Consider the following 27,325-nt stretch of genomic DNA (forward strand, 5'->3'; position numbering starts at 1 on the left):
TTTTGTTTAACTGAGAAAAGAAAAAAAAGGGTCCACTATTTTGTGATTTTCAAACTGACGGACTATTTACGAGTAATTAGACTTTCTTAAGATTCTAGCAAGTATAGTGTACTCAAATCGTCTGCGCTCTATATAATTTTCTCATACAATTTCCATCCACTAAATAATTTTCACATAAACCTCAGTTCCATTACTATTACCATAACGGCTAAACAACAAACAAAACAAAGGCTACGCCAAATATTTGTCCTATTCAAATTTGTTCACAGAAAAAAACATATTTCCTCGCATTCACGTTTCCGTACAACCGGTTTCTCAAACGTATCGCCTGTTAACAGTTGCAAAAAACCACACTGAAACATATTCCTTAAGATCTAAGAGTCAAGGTGCAAATTTGGAAGTCTCGTTGCTCTTGTTCAATTCGCGCACGCGACTAAGAAAAAATGGACTCTAAATGGGGGTAGACTAAAATGTGTTTTCGTAGAGGCACGCGAGGTGCTACGAAAGAGGCGTAGCGCGTAGCTATGACGCTCGTAGCGAAATTCGTAGCACTAGTTGAACCGATGTGGCCGATCAGGTCGCGCGTCCGCATCGTTCCGCAGATAAATCATGTTTAATCATTTAATCATAATTAAAGTTTGATTGGTTTAGTTCAATATGGGTTTTAATAGTTCCAAGCGGTTGAGGAATTTGCAGAATTTAAAAAGTGGCGCGATCAAACTGCCTCGCCATTGGTCGAAAATGCTAGGGTTGGCGAATTTGGACAGGGCTTCGGCTGAAGAGATATTGCAAGTAAGTTTTTTTTTTATTTGCTTTTTTTGAAAACGGAACTTTAATAATTAGAGCAAGTTTACTATGGCAAATTAAATTTTTATTCAACAAATTGATTTAAGTAAAATTTTGAATTTATAAATTTTACCTGTTATTTTTAAACACATGTAAATATGTACAAATATAACATATTTATATCACTATCAGAAACAAAATTAAATAACATGATTTTGGTGGTTTTAATATTAAATGATTTATCGTATTAAAAATAGATCTTTAACTGGATTAATCTTTAACTAATTATAGACAACTTACATTAAAACTAGAATAAAATTTAAAATACCGGTCAAGTGTGATTAAATTCAAAATTAATGAGTTTTATTTTATTTCCGTGAACATTAAGAGATCTTAAAACAATATTGGCCTTATTCTTACTGTTAATGCGCAGATAATTTAAGCCATTTTAAAATTCCGTAACAAGTGTTCTAGTTCATACATAATTAGCAAAAGGTTTCAATTCAAAACAAAAAAGTAGCTTCAACCATTTTAATTAAATATGTTAAGAAACTTAGATATTTGGATTACTCTCTTATGTAAGTAAAAAAGTAGTATGTTTTAAGATATTGTAATGCTAAGTTAAAATGCTCGAGTTATATTATCGCTTCTCTTTTTTTTAATTTATTTAATCAAACGGCACATGCTAATAGACTAAATTTTGATATCGCCAAACTGTTATCAGTTTGTTGGCGGTAAAACGCTCAATACATTTATTGAATCATGCACCATACAGAACAGTTTACAGCTAAAAACTAACATGCACAAAATACCTACTTACATTTTTTACATACTTTTTCTAAAAGGTCTTAGATAACTTATTGTCTAAAAGACAGGTTACATTTGTAACCTTGCTTAGACATAATTAAATTTTACTTACTAGACCTAATATTATTTCATGTTTATATTACCTTAATTTCTTATATGAATTTAATGAATAAATGATTAAATAAATAAATATCATGGGACACTTGACACCAGTTGACCCAGTCCCAAACTATGCAAAGCTTGTACTATGGATACTAGGCAACGGATAAACCTACTTATGTAGATAAATACATACTTAAATAGATATTTAAACATCCAAGACCCGAGAACAAACATTCGTGTTATTCACGCAAATATCTGCCCCGGCCGGGAATCGAACCCGGGACCTCAAGCTTCGTAGTCAGGTTCTCCAACACTTGGCCATCCGGTCGTCATGGATAAAGGAATAAATTTTATTGGTCACGTCAATATTAATTAGTGTTAAAAACAACATTTTTGATAAATTCAAGTTTATATACATTAAATATATTGATTACGGGATGTAGACGGTGATTACATTTAATAGAGACAATCTAAATCGCGTAACATTTCTACTAAATGACTGTGAAACTTATGAACTACTAGTGTTTACCCGCATCTTTGCACACGTAAATCATTAGATCCAGCAGCTGAATTAAAATTTTGGGATTTTAAAAATTCCCGTCAAAATTCCCGAAAATTGAATCGTGGTTTTCATTGACGTTACATTCAAAACAATCATACCAAATTTCATGACCCTAAGCCAGCGGTTGTTGTTTTGAGATTGTTTTCCTGTTCCGTGGGAATATCGGGATAAAAAGTAGCCTATGTTTTATCCCAGATGTCCAGGTATCTACATACCAAATTTCATCCGAATCCGTCCAGCCGTTTCAGCGTGAAGGAGTAATAAAGATACTCACTCACTCACAAACTTTCACATTTACTTTGAAACCTAAGCAATGAATATTCAACGTCACGGTTGAGTAAAATAATTACTTATAGTTCATTAATATGGGCCTCCACAAAGTAACGCCTGTTTTAATTGGTTTACAAACCAAATTCAAAAAATCAAAACATTTATTCTACAAGTAGGCCATAAAGGGCACTTTTACACGTCACTTTTTTGAACTACCAGCGCTTTCGAAAAGACCATCATTGCCAAGAAGAATGCGCCGCAAGAAACTTGACACAAAATCGATTTTTTCTAAACAAAAAAAATACATAAATTACATATAAAAAACATATAAATTACAATATAAAATTAAGGAAAAAAATTACATGAAAATTAAAGGGATATATTGTGGTCCCTTAGCTCAGAACCTAAATCTGAACATTTTAACTTTATCTACGCAGTAGACTGCTTCTACAATCAAAATAAAATTAATTTGTGAAAGGTATACATATAAGGTCTCCCAAGTAAACATTTCAGGTCAAGTTACTATTAAGTTTTTGGGTTATTTTTGGAAAGCAAGCTAAAATAGGTGGTGTCTATCAATTATTTTAACCGTCTATCGATTTTAATGTAATGAAGCAAAAACGTAACTAATTAGTATTTCTTAGTAAAATATACCTAAACTGTACTTTGTTGCAGAATTCTTCGAATCAAGTTCAATATGTAGACTTAAAAAAAATGCGTTTATTAAAATGTCTACTAGACTTTCGATCAAGAAAAACATCTTGGAAACTTAATTAATAGAAGTCTTTGAGTGCGGCGGCAATGAAACTTAATAATCCAATTTGAAAATTTTGTTTACATTTTCATTGTTTAAGATGCTGTTGTCGTCGACTTTAAATAACCATAAGATTAATTGCAACCAGTTAACTCTGTCTCAAAACGTGACGAAATGCAAAACAATTTGATAAATGAATCTACCTATTTATCTATCTATACTATTTTTCTATTCATCATTTGGGCCTATACACCGTGATTTTCTTGTTTTCCGTTACAGTACCATTACTTGACGTTAACACTTGACAGATGGGCGTGCTTTCAGTCAATTTTCAACTTTGACGCCATACAAATAAAGCCATTTATAGTAGACCGCTACCCACGTTTACAGATTATGTAAAAACTATTTTATTTGTATGATGTCAAAGTTGAAATTTGACTGAAGGCACGCCCATCTGTCAAGTGTTAACTCCAAGTAATCCTACTGTAACTTCATTGTTAATTGTGTTTTGTTTCTTTTCTTTTGTACAATAAAGAGTTTATATACATACATACCTTAACAAACGCTATGTTTGCAACTGTCAGGACTAATTTAGTGAGAATGGTAATGTCAAAAAAAAAGTTGTGAGTGAGACAGCATGTTTTGATCATAAGGACACCCATGGAATACGGGGTGGCAAGCTAGTACAGTCAACGTCATAAAAGTCATGACGTCATGATTGAAAAACCATACGAAATTGTGTAACGACTGAAAGCGACAAAGTACAGAAATGATCACTTATTTATGACGTTGACTGTACGCGACACTAAAGCGTGCCTGTAACGTTACAAAAACAGCAAAGCCGCGGGGGCAGCAAAAATACTCAAAAATAGACTTTTCACTTCTCATGCTCGTTAAGTTCGTGTTTATGCTGGATCGAGGCGACATAAAATGACTTTTTATGCTCTAGTGCATAAATTAATATCTTCGTCTAAGACCAAAGTAATTAGGTGTCAACAGCCACAAAAAAATTTTTTTAGAATAATTTTAATTTTATGTAAAACTAGAAGTTTATAAAAAATGTCTGAAAAATAAATGGGTACCTAGTACGTGAAAAATTGCTTCCACTGTTGCTATTTAATTTTCTGTCAATCAAAGTGAAAAGCCGAGTTTAAAACTTGAGCATTAAACCCATTTTTCCCTCGACGTGTCTCTCCACCCTCGCCGTACCAGCTCGGGTGCTATATGAACGTCTCGGGTAAAATGGCTCGTTTTATGCTCTAATCTACTATTCTTTTGTTCCTGACCTTAAAACCTAGGATTCGCCTAGGACCTTGGATTTATCGGGGCATTTAAAAATAAAATCACAGGCTAACCTAGCTCAAAGCCCGTTGTGAATAATAATGCCAGTTGATTCCGAACTCGTGAATATCATAATATTTCCTCACTCTCATTCTAGTCTCGTAGTTGGAAAAATTATATTCGAAAAAACCAGAGGAACCCTATTTTATCCTACTTAATATTATAGATGAAAAAGTTTGTATGTCTGTATGTTTGTTACTCTTTCACGCTAAAACGGCTGGACGGATTTTAATGAAATTTGGTATGCAGATAGCTGGACGTCTAGAATAACACAGGCTACTTTTTATCCAGACATTCCCACGGTATAGGGATAAAATCTCTAGAACCCCGGACCCAAGGTATGGAAAATGTGGTTTCAGTTAAATATCCTGAGATTTTAATATGTTATAGATTTCAAAGTCCTGAACAGAAGTCTCTAAGGGCCTCTGTTTCCGAGTCCCTTTCATTTTAGTTTAGTTTAGTTTTTTAGAGACTTTTGTTCAGGATTTTGAAATCTATAACATATTAAACTTTCAGCATATTTTTAACTGAAACCACATTTTCCATATTAGGTACGGGGGTAATTTTGACACGAGTGGGTTATATAGTGTGTTAATTAATGAAATTCACAATGTAATTTTTGGGTAATTCCCATGGGAAATAAATCCCGGAATATCAATTCAGGTGGTTTTAATGGTTTAACCTACTAGTTTATATATTAGATACGAAAGTTTTCGACTTACACATTCACTCTTTTGATTCTTTTGACTCTTTCAGTTTGCTCTTTCACGCGGAAGGTATTAGATTGGAATGTAGATTGATGGCTGGATCTACGGATAAGGCTTCATCTAGATTTATTCTTATGAAATAAGTCAGTCCTATATTCCAAAAATATGATAAAGTTACATAAGTACTGACAAATATTATGAAACAAAATCGTTTTCATTTAACGAGTTTTAGCCCGAGCAAAGCTCGGTCGCCCAGATACTGAGCAGTAAAATGTCAAACAGTAGTCAACACGCTACCAATAGGGTATATTACTGCAATTTTATCCCGCCAGAGTGCAGCACTAGCAGATACCATAATATGTTTATGGTTTATATGTTTTTTGAGTATCTTAAATGTAGTGTTTTTAAATGAGATGTAGGATGCCGCAATACTTATTATGTACTCTATGCTATCATATTATTTCAATTACATTTTTGGAAATATAGCTCTATCGCTACTACCGATGTAAATATAATTTATTCTGTTACCCATAAATATGTCATGATTTCTATAAGTAATACTCTTCGGTCATAATCCGTCATGGCGACAAAATATAAAGAGAACTGACGTTGTCATGGAAGTTTGCGCTAGTGTCGCCCCCTGCGCAGAGCTTTGCCTAATATGCCCTATAGACAACACCCTGCTGTCATCTCTACTGCTAATGACATTAAAGATGCCTACTATTGGGGCGGTGACGAGCACTCGTACAACACCCGTTATTGAGCTTTTCCAAGTTGGTATAATCCAGTTTGAACCGGTTATAACTGGTGTTTCTCAGTAAAAACTGGTTTAGGTTGCACCAGGCTAATTCATGAAGTGTCACTTAAAGATAACGAGAGACATTGTGATGCCCTGTGTACCTACTTATTAGTACTTATACCCAATCACACTTCAATTGAATTACGTTTCCTAAAATACACGATTTTGTTCCCTAACTTTGGGATTTATAGTTCAAATTTGCTTACATCAAACAGAAACAACCTATCTTTTAATTGAACGATCTTATTCACTTAAAAGGTAAAATTAAGTATTAATCAAATTCAGACTTTAAAGCGACCATTTTAAGGTTTATAATAAAATGGTGGTTAAAAGGAAATTTAGGTGTTTTGAGGAGTCATTTTGTGCCTTATGCGCTTGTTATTAAGTTGATAATAGCTTAAAAGAGGAACTCAAAGGTTTTCAATGAGTAAGGAATTTAGTCATTACTCGGTTCACTGTAAATCACATTGGAACAATAAGGGTGCATTCCCACTTGATCTTATGTTTTATTTCTGATGTAAAAATCGGCCAAGCGCACGGAGTCGCACACTGAGGGTACCGTACTTATTTAAACAAGCAAAAATAAATTTGAACTTTAAAGTATAAGTATCATAAAAGTTAGATAAAAGTTGCGGAAATTTTCGAAGAAGTTGTAAATGTTCTCGGAAATTTCTGGAAAATTTCACAAGAAATAACTACAGGAAGTTTTAATTTAAGAAACGGAAAGTTTCAATCCGCATACAAAATTGTGGGAAGTTTCTGAAAATTTCCTATATGAAAAATTCCGCAATTTTGGAAAGTTTCCTTTGGCACATCACCTAGATAAAAGTATACCTAAAAGGTAAAACTATACCATAGGTTTACATTCCACATTCTAAATAATCATTTCTAAAAAGAAACCTCAAAAAACAGCCTTTTCGTAGACATTAATTGCAATGTCTTATTCACTCGACTACTATAACCTAGTGCCATCCACGAAGACGCGTGATTTTGACAAAATTAGACATTAATGACATTGTAATAAGAACTACGGCACGTCTCATCGTGAATGACTCTACCTATAAACTAAAGAAAGAAAGAAAGAAAATACATTTATTCACAACACAAGACAACAAAATTATTAGGTACAAAAAAAAACAACACAAAGGTATGTGTCATTGCGGTTGTGAATCGGACACTGGCTCAGCATAATGCTGAAGCGTTAAAAACACCCCAGCGCTGATTTTCAGCCAGCACCGTCGGCAACCCTCGGACCGTTATAAAGACATACTACACACCATCAACTACATAAAACTACATAAATAAATAGATATTTTGTAAACTATAAAACTAATTTATTGTGTGACTTTAACTAGATCAAATCTGATTCGTAAGATTTGGTTACAGACAGAAATACGTCCCGTACCATTAAACAAATAACTAGTACCCAGTAATATAAATAAGTATAAACTTACTTTAAAGTTGTATTTAAAGTGTGTGCGAGTGTGTGTGTGTGTGTGTGTGTGTGTGTGTGTGTGTGTGTGCGTGCGTGCGTGCGTGCGTGCGTGGTGCGTGCGTGCGTGCGTGTGTGTGTGTGTGTGTGTGTGTGTGTGTGAAAACTTTACCGGCCAATCAGTTATTAAACTGCTTAAATCTTTTTTAACCCTGTATGGTAATTTACCATCCACCAAAAAATTTAAATAACTGCCCATTTTTTTTTTCAACTGATCATAAGAACCTTAATGTTTTAATGACAGTTGTAAAAATTATGTGCCCAAATCAATGGCGATTGTGAAGTTCCCAATCCGCGCTGAGCCCGCGTGGGAATGGCGGCCCGAGCATTCTCATGAGAGGAGGCCTGTGCCCAGCGATGATGATGATGATGATGTTGCCATCTTAAACCGGAGCCCAATCCCAACGATTATGTAAATCAAAAGGTTCTAAATTGTGACGCAGCGCCAAGCGAATTAAGCAATTTTAAATACAAATAGCGTTCAAGGATTTTACAAGCCCCCACCAGCGGTTTGTGGGGGTCGGGACATGTCGCTAATAGTTAAACTGAACTTTCACAATACAAGTAAAATCGTTTGAGTACTGTGTAAACCCCACTTCCTAATAACTTTATTGGTCTATCCATCCCAGCCTATATACGTCCCACTGCTGGGCACAGGCCTCCTCTCAGAACAAGAGGGCTTGGGCCATAGTTCCCACGCATAGTTGATTGTCTTAGTTGTCGTCGATTTGAAAACGGACGATCGGACCGCGATCATATTTTTAGGGTTCCGTAGCCAAAATGGCAAAAATGGAACCCTGATAGTTTCGCCATGTCTGTCTGTCTGTCTGTCCGTCCGTCCGCGGCTTTGCTCAAGGACTATCAATGCTAGAAAGCTGTAATATTGCACGAATATATACGTAAACTATGCCGACAAAATAGTACAGTTAAAATTTCAAAAATATATTTTTTTAGTGTACCTCTCATAGACGTAAAGTGGGGGTGATTTTTTTTCTCATCCAATCTTATTGTGTGGGATGTCGTTGGATGGGTATTTTAAAACCATTAGGGGGTTGCTAAAACTATTTTTCGATTTAGTGATCTGTTTGCAAAATATTCAACTTTAAAGTGCTAATTTTCAATAAAATCGAGCGAGGCGGGTGGAAAAATTTGAAAAAAATCAGGATGTTAGTAAGTATATAAAACTTACAAGAAAAACTATAACGGTTAAGTTTTCTTGAGAATTATTAGTACTTTAAGAATAAATAGCAGCCTAAGGTATAAAATATACCTAAACTTGGAATATTCTGTACAAAATACGAAATTCTTAGAAAAATATTACTTAATTTTTTCGTAATGGCTACGGAACCCTATTTCGGGCGTGTCCGACACGCTCTTGGCCGGTTTTTTAAACTGGATCCGTGAAGAAACTATTTGGTGACCCCTGCCTTAAATGATCAACAAAAGTTCAGCTAACAAAAAACATTATACTTAGAACTGATTTCAATTATTACGTCTCACGACTCAGTACTCAACCTGTATGCTGTATATCTTGGAAATAGTAGTACTTTATGTTGATGCTCTGCGTATACTTTATCACGAAAACAGTACAAATTTACTAGCGATAGAGACGGTACGAACACGTGGTAAGAATACACATGTATTCAAATTTTATGTCATAATAAAAGGTAGGAATCTGTTCGACTGTCTTCGTCTATTACATGGTAAAGTCACAACCCGCAATTGTAGTGCTATCCCTACAGTATCAGCTTAGAGAATTTTGAGTGTGTTAAGGTTTGTTAGGCTGCTTATAGACGTCCGTTGTTTTAGAGTGTGTTAAGGTTTGTTAGGCCGCTTGTAGACGTCCGTTGTTTTTGAGTGTGTTAAGGTTTGTTAGGCTGCTTGTAGACGTCCGTTGTTTTTGAGTGTGTTAAGGTTTGTTAGGCTGCTTGTAGACGTCCGTTGTTTTAGAGTGTGTTAAGGTTTGTTAGGCTGCTTGTAGACGTCCGTTGTTTTTGAGTGTGTTAAGGTTTGTTAGGCCGCTTGTAGATGTCCGTTGTTTTAGAGTGTGTTAAAGTTTGTTAGGCGCTTGTAGACGTCCGTTGTTTTAGAGTGTGTTAAAGTTTGTTAGGCCGCTTGTAGACGTCCGTTGTTTTAGAGTGTGTTAAAGTTTGTTAGGCCGCTTGTAGACGTCCGTTGTTTTAGAGTGTGTTAAGTTTGTTAGGCCGCTTGTAGACGTCCGTTGTTTTAGAGTGTGTTAAGGTTTGTTAGGCCGCTTGTAGACGTCCGTTGTTTTAGAGTGTGTTAAAGTTTGTTAGGCCGCTTGTAGACGTCCGTTGTTTTAGAGTGTGTTAAAGTTTGTTAGGCCGCTTGTAGACGTCCGTTGTTTTAGAGTGTGTTAAGGTTTGTTAGGCCGCTTGTAGACGTCCGTTTCCACCAGACAACGGATCGTCTATAAACGGCCTTGTATACATGTAATATTTTTACCGAATGAATGTCAGCAAGTAGATGGCTAATTAGTCCGGTAGCGTCTACATACACTGGCATAGATGACCGCCTTTCTTACGCCGGACCGGTGTCCGTCGCGTCGAGGGGAGGCGGCGATCCATCCGGCGAAATTAAGTCGCCGGACAAGTGTCCGGTGCATGTACAGTCAAGGAATTTAATTCATGGGCCACAATGGATCCTTTTCAAAGGAAAAGTCATTACGACTTCGAGCTACGCACACAAAGACTTTTACGGATACTACAATTATAAAATGTGGAGGGGCGCGCCTTCGTGAGTGAACAGATCTGTATAGGTATCTGCGTACCGAAAGTATTGTATCTTTGCTCTTTATTTTTGGCTGTAAACTCACTTTTTGTCGGTGCCTAACTTATTGCTCCTCAGAAGAGATTCCTTAAACGGATAAGTCTGCCTTTGTACATGTATCTCAACGTTTGTCGATTGTGTTTATTTCTTCTATGTACAATCGAGTGCAAAAATATGGACTTATATAACCCTTCAGAAATGTGTACCACACTCTTATTATTCCGATGTAATAAGACCGTGGTTACCGTGGTAACATATTTTTGAGTGTTTTGAGATATACGTATTTTTGTCACAGAATATACAATGTTTTTTCACTTGACTGTACAGTATAAAGCTTACATAGATACCTACATACAATAACAAGAACACAACAATTGCTATTTAAAAGGACAATCGTGGTAAACGTTATTAGGTAAGATTTCCTTATTTGTAATAATTATAAGCGTTAAGAAATACAAAGTTTTTAATTATACCCAGTCTCCGCCAGGGACGGTCTCTTTAAAATATAAACAAAATTCTGTAATAACAGTTGTAAACTTTTTAATTGAAGTTTACGTAATATTTGCAAAGAAAAGGCCGGTTTTAAAGGCTTTTATTTAACTTGAAATGTATGTTTTTTTTATAAAATATAGGGGCAAACGATCAAAAGGATCGCCTGATCCCTGAAACGAACCCGGGACCTCAAGCTTCGTAGTCAGGTTCTCTAACCACTTGAGCATCCGGTCGTCGAAACTACGAAAATTACTTGTAAATATCTACTAAAAATGTTGTTAACATACAGCATGTAGGGTAAATTGTAATTTTTAAGGTAGGTATCCGATATTACTTTAATTTCGGCTGAGATAATATGATGGTATTCAAATATGTAATATAACTTTAATGGCGTGACATTTTTCATTGCCATGAAACACTTTTACGAGTTCATTTCGGAATTTTTGTGATAAATATGCAAATAATATTTGCATATCAACATATTATGTTCATTTTTACCTTTAATATTTGGATGAATGGATTTCGATAATGTGCTAATTAGATCTATTTGAAGGGTCCAAGCAAAAAACACATAGTCACCTTTTTTTTAGGGTTCCGGAGCCAAAATGGCAAAAACGGAACCCTTATAGTTTCGCCATGTCTGTCTGTCTGTCTGTCCGTCCGTCCGCGGCTTTGCTCACGGACTATCAGTGCTAGAAAGCTGTTATTTTGCAGGGATATATATGTAAACTATGCCGACAAAATGTTACAATAAAAAACAAAAAAACAATTTTTTTTAGGGTACCTCCAATACACGTTAATGTTATTGTTCTATTGTTCTCGTTAAGTGTTACGTTTTATTTTGTCATATTTCTCTAGTCACCCCTTTTTCCACAGGGGGTTAAAGTAATTTATTAATTACCAAACCAATTATAAAATGCACTTTATGAACCGTGTGACTGATCGCGCGATTATGCACTATTGGATAGTCCGAGTGATAGTTGTTAAAAAGGACAAGTGATCAAACACTTTAGTACTTCCCACTGAACTAATAATAAAAGGAATTGAATCGTATTTTTACTACTTTCTATTCTAAAGGCCGCTTATTGTTAACCTTGGAAAATTTATATGTATCTACTTGTTCATATGTTTTGGTGTTAAATAAAGTGTCCTTGTTTATAGTATCTTGCCACCATCCACCATCTTGCTCGCTAATCCTGCCGTGAAGCAACAGTGCTTGCATTGTTGTGTTTCGGCGTGGAGAGTAAGACAGCCGGTGAAATTACTGGCACGTGAGGTATCCCATCTTAGGCCTCTAGGTTGCCAACGCATCTGCAATACCCCTGGTGTTGCAGGTGTTGCAGATGTTTATGGGCGGTGGTGATCTTTTACCATCAGGAGACCCACTTGCTCGTTTGCCATCCAGTCAAATAAAAAAAAAACTCCATTTATATTTCCTCGAAAAACCGATCACAGCTTTTCCCTTTATCCTTCTATTTATTAAAGTGCACATTGTTTTTGTTTACGTACCTTTTACTAAATTATTACTTAATTATGGGGCATATTTAAAATAATGTTTTTCTTGAGGCATCGTCTCTTTAATTACACATTTTTAAGCGATTAAAACCTAGCTACATTAGAGACTGAGCCGGAGAAAATAGCATTTTAGCCATGCTTTTAGCTTAACTATAACTTGTTTTTTCCTTTATTACAAGCTTTTATTTGACCTGACCAGTTTGTGTTATTATTTTTGTTGGGTTGAATCTTGCAGGTTAATTTTGACCTACTCTAGAAGTCAGGTTTGTTTGATATTTACTTTACATATGTAAGTTTTATGACAATGCAAATATGGTTAACATAAGTAGTCAGTAAAAAAAATATGTTTCAAAGTTAAATTTTAAAAGAAACATCGCCATTACTTATACCTACTTTCGGGTAGATAGCTGTAGGAATTGCATTAGTTCTTCATAATCGAATTGTATTAAATGGAAAAGATCGAAACATCGAGAATTTTTTCAATTATGATATGAACAATTTTCAGTTGTCGCTCGGACTATAGCACCATACAATTCGTCGTGTTTCGTGCGACTAACAAATTAAGGGCACCGTTTTGTATGAACAGCTGATAACAACTCGCTATCCAATTTAGTTGGTACCCCTTAATTTCATCAAGTTGTATGGAATTGACTTGCCAAGGCAACTGGCTAAAGGGCTGAACCCACTGGAAGAATTCGCGTGCAGCTACTAATTTGCAATCAAGCACGTTTGCGAACGTCAGCTGATGGTAGCGGTGGAGACCCTCATTAAGGTACAAGGACGTATAGCTCTAAGATAGCTACGGCTTGAATAAAAAAGAGCTATGTATAATAGTCGTATATATACAACGGGGAGTGCTCCGAGGAGTTGTTCGGGTTGATTTTTTTTATTCGACTGGATGGCAAACGAGCAAGTGGGACTCCTGATGGTAAGAGATCACCACCGCCCATAAACATTTGCAACACCTGCAACACCAGGGGTACTGCAGATGCGTTGCCAACATAGAGGCCTAAGATGGGATACCTCAAGTGCCAGTAATTTCACCGGCTGTCTTACTCTGCACGCCGAAACACAACAGTGCAAGCACTGCTGCTTTACCGCAGGATTAGCGAGCAAGATGGTGGTAGCAATCCGGGCGGGCCTTAGGTTATCGCGCGCTGTTACCTCGCAATCTGCATTTTTTCCGGGATAAAAAGTAGTCTTTGTCACACTCTGGCCCATAAACTATCTTTATTCCAAAAATAACGTCAATCCGCCGCTTCCGTTTCGACGTGAAAGACGGACAAACATACAAACACAATATTAGTAAGTATGGATATAATCATAATCTCGGAAACAGCTCCAACGATTTCGATGAAATTTAGTATGCGAGGGCTTTTCGGGGATGACAAATTGATCTAGCTTGGTCTTACCTCTGGGAAAACGCTGGCCGCCCTGGTCCTACTTAAATTGTATTAGCTATTCGCGCAAGTCTAAGTTTAGGAGAGGCACTGTGGCAACACTGGATATTCATTGATAATCTTTATGTCAGAGAATGTGGAGGAAGACATCTTAAGGAAACCTTCACAAACCTGCGAAGTAAATCAATGGAATGTGAAGTTTCGCGTATGGGAACTAAGCCCAAAGCTCTCTCATTCTGAGAGGAGGCCTGTGCCCAGCAGTGGAACGTATATAGGCTGGGACGATGATGAAGATGATAGTCAAAATACCACAAACAGGACTTATCACGCTAAAACATTACACTGTAATGTGGTTGAAATGTCGAGGTAAATACATAATAAATATTACTAGTGTGTTTTAGTGTGATAAGTCTTGTTTGTGGTATTTTGACTTTCACGAAAGTCAAAGTCAAAGTCAAAGTCAAAATATCTTTATTCAATTTAGGCTATAACAAGCACTTATGACTGTCAAAAAACATCTACCACCGGTTCGGAAAAACCTCTGTTGAGAAGAATCCGGCAAGAAACTCAACGAGGTATATATTTTTTTTAAACAGATTTACAATAAAAAAGTTTAAAACGTTAGATGATGATGATGTCAGAGGTTCCCAAAGTGGTCCAGGTGGACCCTCAGAGGTCCAAGGGAGACCAGACAGAAGTCCACGTTGGCGTGAAAGAAAATGGGTGTTTTAGGAATTTAAAGAATATAGTAGAAATCAGGGCCCCTCAGACTCTTACAAATACTTAAATGAAAAATCTGGAGTACCTACGTCGTATTCGGAACACGACGAATACTGAACAAACCATTTTAATTAGTTGGAGCCCTAGTCTATTTTTTGCCCCATAGCACCGATTGCAATTTTAATAGTCTTGAATAAAATAAAAAATAAAATTTAAAAGTAGCTGTTGTAAATAGAAAAACCCACGTAAACTAAAGACAAATAAAAAGTAAAGTCTTCAGACCATCATCAGAATAATGAAAATTCATACAATGCGGTAAATTCTGGAATTCAAATTAAACTGCTGAATCTAGTACTTAGTTCTCGTAAGTAAAGTCACGGGTAGCTGGTTAGTTTAGATAAGGGTAGAGATTGGAACAGTAAATTTAATAAAAGCAGTTTTGCAGCGACAGAATATTGAATTTGAAACTTCTGGAACTTTCGGTTTGAACAGATTAGGTACCTCTCTGTCGGTAGCTCTAGGGGGTAATCCGGGTGAACTAACATAGCCAAATGTTTCAGCTCACACTCGTAGCTGTGTTCGGGAAAGTTCCTGAGTTTGTTTTATTGGTGACGTCGGTCGCATAATGTTTAATTTTCAAGAATAAGGCGACGTCGCGCGTTGCTTGTTCAAATTCGAAAATCGAAGGTCGTGTCGTTCAGTCCCTCCGACACTTACTATTTAATACGAGCGCAAGAGGGATGGTACGATACGAACTTCAATTTTCGAACTTCGAAGGCGAACTCTGATTACAAAAATCCCGGGAGATACCTACCGTTTTACCACCGGAATTTAAATAAATAAATATCAAGGGACGTGTGCCACTTCTAACTATACTTGGTTTGGATAGGGATTTAACTAAATGTAAACAAAACAACGTCAATTGGTGTCTTAAATATTGAAATTCTCCCATTAAACTACTTATCTAAAAATTTACATTACTGTATTGAAATACACTAGTTTAGTTTGTATTACAATGACAGATAAGTAAATTGTTTAAAATCCTTGAATTTACCAAATCTGGTACCTGAAGTTTGGTTCCATTTAGTTAATTACCCAAACGTTTAAAGTAAAAGCAAACCTTGCATTATGGATACTAAATAGATAATGGATATTACAAACATAGGTACAGTTGAGTTTGATCACAAGTTCATGAACTCGACTGTACTTTAAATAGAAAATTAAACACACAAGACTCGAGAACATTGCTGTTTATTTCTTCGACGAATTATTTATAATACATCAGAAATAGTTTAGGTTAGGGTAGAACTGTGACCCTAAAAAATAAACCGGTAGGTACCAGAAAAAAAGGTTAGGTTAGAACCGCGACCACAACAAAAATAAATCGCTACCAGAAAAGTAGGTTAGGTTAGAACTGCGACTCCAACAAAAATAAATCGCTACTAGGAAATTAGGTTAGCTTAGGTTAGAACTGCGACCCCAATAAAATAAATCGCTACCAGAAAAGTAGGTTAGGTTAGAACTGCGACCGCAACAAAAATAAATTTCATTCAAAAGTATGAAATAATAAAATAAATGAACTGAAGTTCTGCCAAACACAATATCTTCAATTAAATAATATTTCCCGAAGTTAAAAATCGCTGATAAAAATACTCGTTTTAATCATTCGGTATAACGAATATTCGATGTAATAAAAAAATAGGAAACGTTGACTTTTAACTGATATTCGAATAAAAGTTTGTCGACATTTCAAGGGTAAACCGTACTTAACAGACAAGCTAACAATGCAATTACCTCTTCGACAGGGCCAGAACGTTCCCGAAAAAATTGCCAAAACCGATGAAAGTTCAATTTTGATATACATCTACATCAGTGAGTTAGTTGAATTGCGCAATTTGACGGCCTTGTACCGGCAATTAGAGTCCACGGCCCTTCCATTTACTTGTTACGGCTACTACCTCTGAAGTGTCAACTGTTATCGTTATTGAGCAAGAATATGATAGTGTAGCGACTCCTAGCGCCATCTAGTGAACAACAATAGAAACTCCTACCATGTTCTACATCGCGCTATCGAAGTTTCTCAACGCGGTCGCATATATACAAGCTCCGACGCTCTTCCTTCGGACTTCGGTCCCCAGGCATAACACCTGCCTGGAGAGAGATCTCTCTATTGGAGCTCCCCCCACAATAGGGTTCGAAATTTTTTCCAATCCAAGGTGGTAAACAAATCCATCGAAAACGGTTATTGGAAAAACGAGGCGCAGTTTCGTGGTACTTTAAAGATTTCCGGCAAAGCAAGATAACGTTGATTGGTTTTATACCTGTAGCGTACTGGTACTGAGCGAAGGAGGACCGTATCCTGTCCTATCCTACAAATAGTTAACGAAGATATTTGAATGTTTAGCTGACATTGTAAAGTGGGTAACACCAGTTACGCTCTATGTGTATTTGCTTAACCACGCCATAAGATAAACGATTTATTTTGTGATACAAAAAGTATTTTATTTAAGGGGTACGCTCCTGGTTAGCTCATGAGCAATGTCCCGTTAGATGGCGCTGTTATCAATATTTCCTTTTTTCAGGTTTTTTTCGTAAATTATGAAGAATTATTTCACCAAAAACTAATGGCTGGAGTATCTAAGCGTAACCGATTTTTTGACCCCACACTCGAAATGAAATATTCCGCCAAAGATAAGATGTCACTACATGCTCGCTGCGAACACTGTCAGTTGTACTCATACAATGGTAAAATGCATCAAAATTTACTGCATCACGCTGCACTTTTGATGCAATAAAGTTACTTTTTTTTGGATTTTGCTTGAAGAGCATATCCATAATTTACTATTCTCAAAAAATCCTCTAAGAAAACATGTCCGTGGAAGCTATGCGCGTTGTCCGTATGTTTGTATGGAAGAGCAACCCCCTTAAAGTGATTAAATAAACAACACAATGTGTCAGGTATAAAACAAGCAAAAAGCGCGCTCAACATCACAAGAGTCACAAGAAAAGGCAATATGGCAGATACAGCGTTAATTAGATTACCGGATCCAATCAATCTTAGATCGATGAACCTCGATCTGGAATGGAAACGATTCCAACAACAATTCGAAATTTATCTCGAAGCCGCAAGCATTGAGCGCAAAGCAAACAACCAAAGGACAATCACCCTTTTACTCAATTTATTGGGTGGCGACTGCTTGGAAATTTACAATAGCTGCATTATGCAAAAACTGCAAATCACACAAACCCAACTATTTTGAACATGAAACTACCGTGAGACTCACTCATATTAAATGTTATAACGGATAACTCACGTCTTAAACCGAGTTTAGCTCGACATGTTTCGGGCTATTTCGTAGCCCTTCCTCTCAAAATGACGATAAAAATGCGGGTAGTTGTGCGCCGGTGTTAGTTTCGTCGGACAGTCGTGCGAGCAGAGCGGTGGCGCGTAGTGTGCGTGTTGCGGCAGCCGCCGGTTAGCGTGCTCCTGAGAAGAAGGGCTACGAAATAGCCCGAAACATGTCGAGCTAAACTCGGTTTAAGACGTGAGTTATCCATTATAATAACATTTTATATAAACCCAACTATCACCACCTGATCACCACCACCACACTAGGTACTCACAAAAGTAGCTGTGTTCGAGCTTGTTAAAATTGTCGTAGGGCGTATTTTGGCCGAGAATGGCATCCAGGGTCTTATGATGGAGCAGTCAGGGACAGGGTTCCTTTCAGTTTACTGTAAGAATTTTAGTATTAAAATATTACTAGGTAAGAAACATACTTTTATTCGATCTTTTTTTATTTATGATTTGAGAGATATAAATCGATCATAAAGCGGCGATTACACTGAGTCGTTCACCTAACACGGTCGCCGAACTTGTTTTAAACTACTTAGGCCAACGAACGTCGTCTTAAGGTCTCAACTCATTAGAGCTACCCGGCACCGCCTCGACTTTCGGCATCCACTCATTGTCGACGGGTTGACAACGAGTGGACCTTGTGTGGTCCACGAATTTCCTAGTAGTCACTATGGCGGCGAGCAGCGGGCTATCACCGAGTGGTCCACTCGCCGAGTGAGGCGATCCGGTGACGCTACGGAGTTGATGTAGTGAGCGCAGGCATACCCATACAAATCCATATGAGGAATAGGTACTAAAAGCTCGAGGCGAGGCGGTGCTGGTCGGGTGCAAAGTGGCTGTATTAAAGTATTGTGGCCTTTATACAACCGTGTTTTTTAAACTTTTGCGGTCGCCGCATCATGTGGCGAACGACTTAGTGCAATTGCCGCTTAATATACTTAATGTTCTGGTAGCCCAAGATTGAATGCACAAATTCTGTTTTGTTTATTTTGATTCTTGATTCGAATAACAAAATATGAACATCCAACTTGTAGGCAGCCAGTATTTGCTTATCCTACATTACCACTAAGACGTGTTCCGAAGCCAAAATATCAATAAAGCAACCTTATATTGCCATGTCTGTCTGTCCGTCCATCAGCATGTCAGTCCAGTGATTTCGTGGGCGTTTCCGACAAACTCTTTTCCGCTTGTTTAGTTTTTTAAGCTATAATTTACTTTTTAGTCTTTTTTGTCCCACAGGCGGCGGAAAGCGGTAATGCCGAGGATTTCGTCCGTTTGTATTTGAGTGAGCCCTCGCGATTGGCTGTTCGGGACGTGCGCGGGCGCACAGTGGCGCACCAAGCGGCGGCGCGCAACACTATCAACATACTACACATCATCAACAACTACGGCGGGGGTGAGTATAGTTCCAGTCATCATCATCATGATAAGACGTCCACTGCTGAACAAAGGGCCCCTTAAATAAAACGCCACAATGAACAACTCGCTACTTGCATCCACCGGTTGCCCGCAGCTCTCACGATGTCGTCAGCCAACCTAGTGGGAGGTCTGCCAACGCTTCTTCTTCCGGTTCGTGGTCGCCACTAACTTTTCTCCCCCAACGGTTATCTGTCCTTCGAGCGATGTGGCCCATTGTCTATTATTACAGCTAAGTCGGTGACTTTATTTCTTCGACGGATTTCCGTATACCGGATTCTATACCGCAAAGAAACTCTAAGCATAGCTCTCTCCGTAGCTCGTTGACTCTGAGGCAAACAGTCAAGGAGCATGGCTCAGAGCCATAGTAGCAGTGGGTACCGATAGAATTAACAAATATCTTTGGCGCACACGGGTGGATTAGAAAATTACAGATCCTGTCAGGATTCATGAGAGAAAGTAATTTGAACAGAGTGGTCCTCGATGCAAATGCACTTGTTATGGATCAACATTCTTTTTCATTCATGTTTAGCCAGAACACGGCCACTTTCAAAGCCATTAAGAAACTAGAAGCACTGTAAAACTTTTAGGTTTGGTATTTTGCTTTATTATATTTAGAGCTAATGCTAACACTACATGTAACACTACATACTGGTATAGTGTTCAGAGTATGTGTGCGTGTCGGGATACACTGTACATAACAATGACAGTCGGATCTCTCTATTCTTCAACAAGATGACTCCACGTCAGTGAGAGAAGGCTTGTACCGATCAGCATAACGTACTGCTGAAGATAATGATGATGGCAATGGAAATAATGAAATCGGTTTCATTGTTTCAGAATTAAACGCACAGGACAATAATGGTAACACGCCTCTTCACGTAGCTGTGGAGAATGAAGCTTTAGACGCCATTGATTTTTTACTGCAGCAGTGAGTTAATTTCCATTAAAGGTTACTAGACTAGAACGTACTATATGAAGAACAGGGATGTTACGGAGCTCCGATTCCGTTTCCGTTAAGTCGGAACTTCCGTTTGATATTAAACATCCGTTCCGGTTCCGCTTTCGGTTCCGATAAAACAACTTCCGTTACATCCCTGATGAAGACCATAACCGTAGCGCAGCAACAATAGGGCTGATGAATGATGACACAATAAAACTGTACGCCAATATTCAGTAAAATACAATATGTTAGCACTGAAATAGTACATTGTGTCTTAAGGGCGGTAATTCTAGTACCGCCCGTGCGACATACAATGTTTTTCATCACATTTGCGAGTATTTTTTTTATTTCTAAAAGAAAAAAAATAATATTTCCAAATATTGCGATACCTTGGGCTACGCTCTTGGCAGCGCTGCCCTCCCCCTCTCGCAACGTGCGTGTGCATGTGGTCCTGCTGCTACGCCATGCCCAGCAGCGCGCGCAGCACCATCAGTACGGGCACGGACTCATTTACCGACCTTGGGCTTCATGACAAGAAAATTTGTACGCGCAATGACTCATTTACCGACCACGGGCTTCATGACAAGCAAATTAAGGTCGAGGGTTTTATTTGGGGGGTTGCAACCAAGGTAGCCTGCATGTTATGACACTGTTTACGAGCAAGTGTGATGAAAAATCAATTTTTGATTAACTGCAAGATTAGATTTTTAGTTGTTTTAAAACAAATACTTGTAATAAGAAGACATTGCCCATATCATTATGGCCAAGTTCCAAGTAACACCATAAGGCTGAAGATTTTCATTTTAAGTGTACTCTTTACTTTTTATTCTGAACTAGGTAATTCTGGCTTGTTCTTACTCAGAATCACGAGCATCATTGTAATCAAGAAAAAATGTCCCCAATTTTCCATACGATACCATTTGGTACATGTTTAGGGTTCCGAAGCCAAAATGGCAAAAACGGAACCCTTATAGTTTCGCCATGTCTGTCTGTCTGTCTGTCCGCGGCTTTGCCCAGGGACTATCAATGATAGAAAGCTGCAATTTTGTAAACTATGCCGACAAAATGGTACAATAGAAAACTGAAAAAAAAAATATGGTACTTCCCATAGACGTAAAGTGGGGGTGATTTTTTTTCTCATCCAACACTATAGTGTGGGGTATCGTTGGATAGGTCTTTTAAAACCATTAGGGGTTTACTAAGACGACTTTTCGATTCAACGATATGCTTGCGAAATATTCACCGAGCTCTTGGCCGGTTTTAGTATATTTTGTAACGACCCATAGAACTGAATGGAAAAAATCACATAACGAACAAAAAGTAGGGACACTTTTTGTCCTTGTCCAAATCAATAGTAAAAATAAGAATCAAGATTAGCATGATAAAGAAAAAGGTAAAGGACGCACTGAAAATGAAAAAGCTCACGATTGATTAGCTTTTTGATTGATTGATTAGCAACGGTGGTGGTACTGTTATGGAACCAACTAAATCTTTCTTTCTTTCGATTTCCATACAAAATAGGGTTTTGGAAAGAGCCACTCTGATTGTGAGTATATCCATAATTTTCTCATGTTTTCTTTTTCATTTTCTTTTAGCAAAGTGAACACTAGTATCAGAAACGTAAAGACCCAAGCACCAATCCATCTGGCAACGGAATTGAACAAGGTGAGTTGTCATTCATTAAGCTTAGACATAAAGGCAGGGCTTAAAAGGATATCGCTGTAAGAGCGTTTTCACATTATCCGATACGATATCGGTATTGGACGACGATAGGCGACATCCGATAGCCGACACCATGTGCTGCTTTCACATATTTCCGACAAAATCGTTCCGATAAGGCCGGCTCAAAATGGCTGCCACGCATCGGGCTCTGCGCACACGAAGACAATTTTAGATAAACGCATAGCACGCATACAAACATTATCGTCCGACAGCCCACGGGCGTCCGATGGTGCCGTGAACATATCGGTGTCGGTTCCAATACATTTTACTTGCCCCGATAACGTATCGTCGTCCGATACTGATATCGGATCGGATAGTGTGAAAACGCTCTAAATACACCTAAATTCCAATAATAACATAGTATTATTTAAAGGCCGTGGTGGCCTAGTGGTTTGACCTATCGCCTCTCAAGCAGAGGGTTGTGGGTTCAAACCCCGGCTCGCACCTCTGAGTTTTTCTAAATTCATGTGCGGAGTTACATTTGAAATTCACCACGAGCTTTGCGGTGAAGGAAAACATCGTGAGGAAACCTGCACAAACCTGCGAAGCAATTCAATGGTGCGTGTGAAGTTCCCAATCCGCGCTGGGCCCGCGTGGGAACTATGGCCCAAGCCCTCTTGTTCTGAGAGGAGGCCTGTGCCCATCAGTGGGACGTATATAGGCTGGGATGATGGTTATTTAATTAATTTTCTCTCGAGACAATCTGCCATGTTTTTTGCGGCGTTTTCTTTTTGGCAATGATAATATATACAAAAACGCTGGTTAGATAAAAAGGTAGCATGTAAAGAAGTTCTTAGCGGCCTACTTCTCAGAATAAGCAATTTATTGAATCAGGCGTTACTTTGCCGAAGTTCATATCAATGAATGAAACAATTGCTTTGCTCGCCGGGGACCTAACTATGATAGCTAAATTTATGTAAGAAATGTCTGTTAATGCTGAATGATGTGTGTGTTGTTCCTCCTCCTCCACACTGTAAGAACACACACAAATCACACAAACCCATCGATCACCACCACCACACTACACTGACGCGTTTGAACCAAAGCTCATCATCAGAGCAACACAACCGTTAACCACGCTACCAGACGTTAGACGTTAGGGTTTGTGGGACTTACATGTGTTCTTACACTGTGGAGGTGGAGGAACTGCATGAACACACATTTCTTGCATAAACGTAGTTATCATAAGGTTGCGGGTGAGCAAAGTTGATCTTTTTTTATTCGATTTTATCCTTCAGGCCCAAAATTATTCGACCTTACGGTACCTTAACTAACACATAGATGTAGCGAAAGAAGTGTCACTTCAACTATACAGTAATTAAACGTTAAATGCTAGCAACTGCGGGCCTCGAACGAACCGACCAGAACAGTTTGTTTGTTAAATTCTCACGGCGCGGCAAAGGGTTAAGTTGACTAACTAAATTACTTAAACCTACACACTTTTAGCATACGGTTTTTACCTAAAACCCATAAAACTGTAGTTGTTTTACTTTTGGGAGAATTTCGCCCCAAGTTAGCCGATTTTAGGCGGCACGTCGGAAGCAAGAGTACGAACTACAAATCTAACTTGAGATAATAATATTACGTTTCTCAACTTATGGTAGTTGTTTACTGTGGAGTAGTTACTAAATAAATAATGAAATCATAACTTTACTAAAGTAACTCGCTTTTGCCAAAGAAAGCTCGCTGTGATTTGCAACTTTCTTAATAACTAGTCAATCAGAATAAGGCGTTGTACCCTTGTATTGGCAGCTAATTCACTCAAAGTGTTTCGCTTGTCCTTTAATATCTCACTGAGTAGTGGAATTCCCGGCTTGCGACCATATTGCTAAGCGTTACAATCTGATCATCTTCAAATACAGGGTGTCCTTCGGCTATGTCATATGGCGGAAAAGTATTTTTAATATAGTAGATAGAAAATGGTACTGAAAAGACTCCATTTTAGTTTTAAAAAACAATTTATACTAGGTCCTTTCCAGTCCTGGTTATGCAAGATGGTTACGTACGGGAAACAAGGTGAAATTTAGAATAAGGAGATCTAACTGCACGAGTACATAAATATATCATTCATAGGAAGTAATTCCTATTTATATTGAAATCACAACTTAACTAAAATTGTACAACGCTTCTCCCCACTAAAAGTCGCTATGATTTGTAACTTTTTTTGCAAAATGACGATATTTCTATTCAACTGCAAAACCTAAACTTACTTATATTTTAAAAATTTCCTATAAGTGATGGTGATAATGATCATCAACATCATCAGCACCATCATCATTATTACCATTACTTATACCAAATAATTAAATTTTGCGTTTCCTATCTAGCCTCAAAACTATCATTTTAAGGGGCTGTTTCACCATCCATTGATTAGCGTTAACCGACGGTTAAATGTGATGCCATCTCCGTCCATTCGAACAAAACAAATAGAGACGGCATCACACCTAACCGCCAGTTAACTCTAATCAATGGATGGTGAAACAGCCCCTAAATAATATATTGAATCAGGCGTTACTTTGCGGAGGTCCATATCAATGAACACCTGGTAACAACAACTGGTAGCATGGTGTACGGTTGTGTCACTCTGAAGATGAGCTCTGGTTGAGTTCGAAACGGGTCAGTGTAGTGTGGTGATGGTGATAGATGGGTTTGTGTGATTTGTGTGTGTTATTACAGTGTGGAGGTGGAGGAACTGCAAGAACACGCATATTTTGCATAAGCTTAGATATCGCAAGGTCGCGGGTGAGCAAGGAAATTCTTTTAGTTCATTTATCATTTTAAAACTTTGCCCAGGTTGAAGTTTTGCAAACTTTTGCGAAGTACAAAAGCCAATTCAACGTCGATTTGGGTGGAGAGCACGGAAGGACCGCGCTGCACTTCGCAGCCATCCATGATCACGACCAATGCGCGAGAGTGCTGGTAATATACTTACTGTGACTACATTTAAGGGGTACTGTTGCAGACAGACGATCCACAACACTTAAAAGCCCTATTTGAATAATCAACACACTAAACTATATATTCTTTTATTCTTACTTCAACAAATACATTTCAATATGTCGATGGTCCAAGAGCGACTGCTCAAATTCTGTTTAATGTTATACGTTTGAATCTACACATTCCTTCGAATATCAAACTATGATGACACATCATGTAGGCAGCCAGTCGTATTCTACTCGTGTAGTACCGAGCTTCCCCAATATGCAGTCGTGGAAGGGGATAGGAGGAAGCGCGTTGTGGCTCAAGATAGGTCTGTCAGAACGTGCGTGATTTTAGTAATTTCTTGTGTTACAAACAAATACATATTTTAGTAAATAAATGTAATTTTCAATTAGATCACAGACCTCGGAGCAATTTGCAAGCGTCCCTGCAACAACGGTTACTACCCCATCCACGAGGCTGCCAAAAACGCCTCGTCCCGCACCATGGAAGTGTTCCTCCAATGGGGAGAGTCCCTAGGATGTACCAGGGAGCAGATGATATCCTTATATGACAACGAAGGCAACGTACCATTACATTCAGCGGTACATGGTGGGGACATCAAAGCTGTCAAGTTGTGTCTCAGTTCTGGAGCGAAGATATCTACGCAGCAGCATGATTTGTCAACACCTGTGCATCTGGCATGTGCGCAGGTAATGAACACTGTGTTTGGAATGTGGTTAGTTACGTGGAGTGTTAGGTATAACTGCGACTGCTGCGCGCGAGCCGAGCGAGCTAACTAAGCGTGCCGTGGCAACGGCCGACAAAGCGCCAGGACTAAATTTTTTTAGAAAATAATTTAACCTACCAGTGCTATTTATGTAAAATGGTAACGTACGGGTAGCAAGGTGGTTAGGTTAAGTCATATTACAAACTGGTAAGTGGTCATCGGGCTTCGGTCGATGGCCAGCAGGTGACGGTGCTCATTGGATGCAAAAATCGGTTTGCCATTTTGTGTGATTTTAGACCTATTAGACTATCTATTTACGGCGTATGGAGTATTGGACTTCCACTAAACCGGTGAACAGTCGCTAGTGCGTTGTAAGTCTTACTCAATAATTAGTGGCATGTTCCATCCAACCAATAGAATTTGCCGTTGTTGACGATCACTTGACAGTGCGTAGTAGCTCTGATTGCTGGTGAATCACTATTTTATAAATGACGTCAACTGGTTTCTGAAAAGCGTAATGGGTCATTCGTGTCTTTGATAAGAGTGTGATCTTTTATCTTTAATTACATGTACTTATCAAAGTGACTATACTGAATTGTAAACATGCTGTATCATTATGTTCATTTAGACAAATTCGAAAGCATAATAATATAGCATGACGTAGGTTCTGAATTCCTTAAGATCACCACCACTTATAATGGTACCAATAAATGTACATACAAACAATACAAAGACTCTTTATTGTACACCAGACATAGTAAACGATACAGAAAACAAATTATTAAATACAAGTGAGCAATAGCGGCCTATGTAATATATAAAAATGAAAAAACCTTTAAGTTGAAGTTTATTTTTAGGGTGCCTTGGAAATTGTTAAACTGATGTTCACGATGCAGCCGAAAGAGAAACTTGCTTGTTTGACGTCCTGTGACGTTCAGAAAATGACACCTCTCCACTGTGCAGCCATGTTTGATCACCCAGAAATAGTTGACTACCTGGTGTCTGAAGGATCAGATATAAACCCTTTGGATAAGGAGAGAAGATCTCCTTTGCTGCTTGCTGCTTCTAGAGCAGGATGGAGGACTGTTCATACCTTGGTAAGTTTGGTTGAGAAAAAGATTTTTACGACTGGCGGAAATTTGCTGATATAAGTACATCTGTAAATAGTCTCTATTTTACTAAATATATGAAACATAGATGTTACTCTTAGAAGTTAAATCATATTTTACTACAAGCAATTGAAATCCTTGATGCTTTTAATCTGGTATGGCATTTAGCAATATTTACGTTGCTTGGTACTCTGATTATTCCAACAATTTTTTTCTGTATGTTCGTGAAAATTGGAAAAACTGTTAGTCACGATGAGGCATCGCATAATTTCTCTTTTGCAGATCCGTCTTGGAGCTGACATTCGCCTGAAAGACATCAATTCGCGAAATGTTCTGCATCTAGTGGTGATGAATGGAGGAAGACTAGAAGACTTTGCAGCTAATTGTAAAGTGCGTTATACATTCACGATTGGCTTTTGATTCGCGGTAAAAGAACTTAGAAGGATTTAAAGTTGACAAAATACAGATACGTTCATCTGGTTCTTACACCGCGAAGTTTTCAAGTTTCTTCGTCTCCTTTCTTAATGTTAACAGCTTGATACTATCCATTTTGAAAATTAACTTATCTGAGTTTAATACACCTTTATAAAT

General features: G+C 38.0%; 1 protein-coding gene across 1 annotated transcript; it reads left to right on the plus strand.

Annotated features, from left to right (window-relative positions):
• Window positions 1-585: 585 nt before the first annotated feature.
• On the plus strand, window positions 586-27,124 carry LOC141429079 (transient receptor potential cation channel subfamily A member 1-like; the record flags this gene model as incomplete). The annotated part of the gene is given in 8 exon segments (XM_074089302.1): window positions 586-792; window positions 19,135-19,291; window positions 20,152-20,242; window positions 21,850-21,919; window positions 24,770-24,895; window positions 25,312-25,608; window positions 26,483-26,722; window positions 27,017-27,124. Coding segments are annotated over 8 exon segments (1,224 nt in total), but the record flags the coding sequence as incomplete, so codon positions are not given.
• Between the last annotated feature and the right edge of the window lie 201 nt (window positions 27,125-27,325).

The sequence above is a fragment of the Choristoneura fumiferana genome, chromosome Z, assembly GCF_025370935.1.
Source record: "Choristoneura fumiferana chromosome Z, NRCan_CFum_1, whole genome shotgun sequence".
In the NCBI taxonomy this organism is placed as follows: domain Eukaryota; kingdom Metazoa; phylum Arthropoda; class Insecta; order Lepidoptera; family Tortricidae; genus Choristoneura; species Choristoneura fumiferana.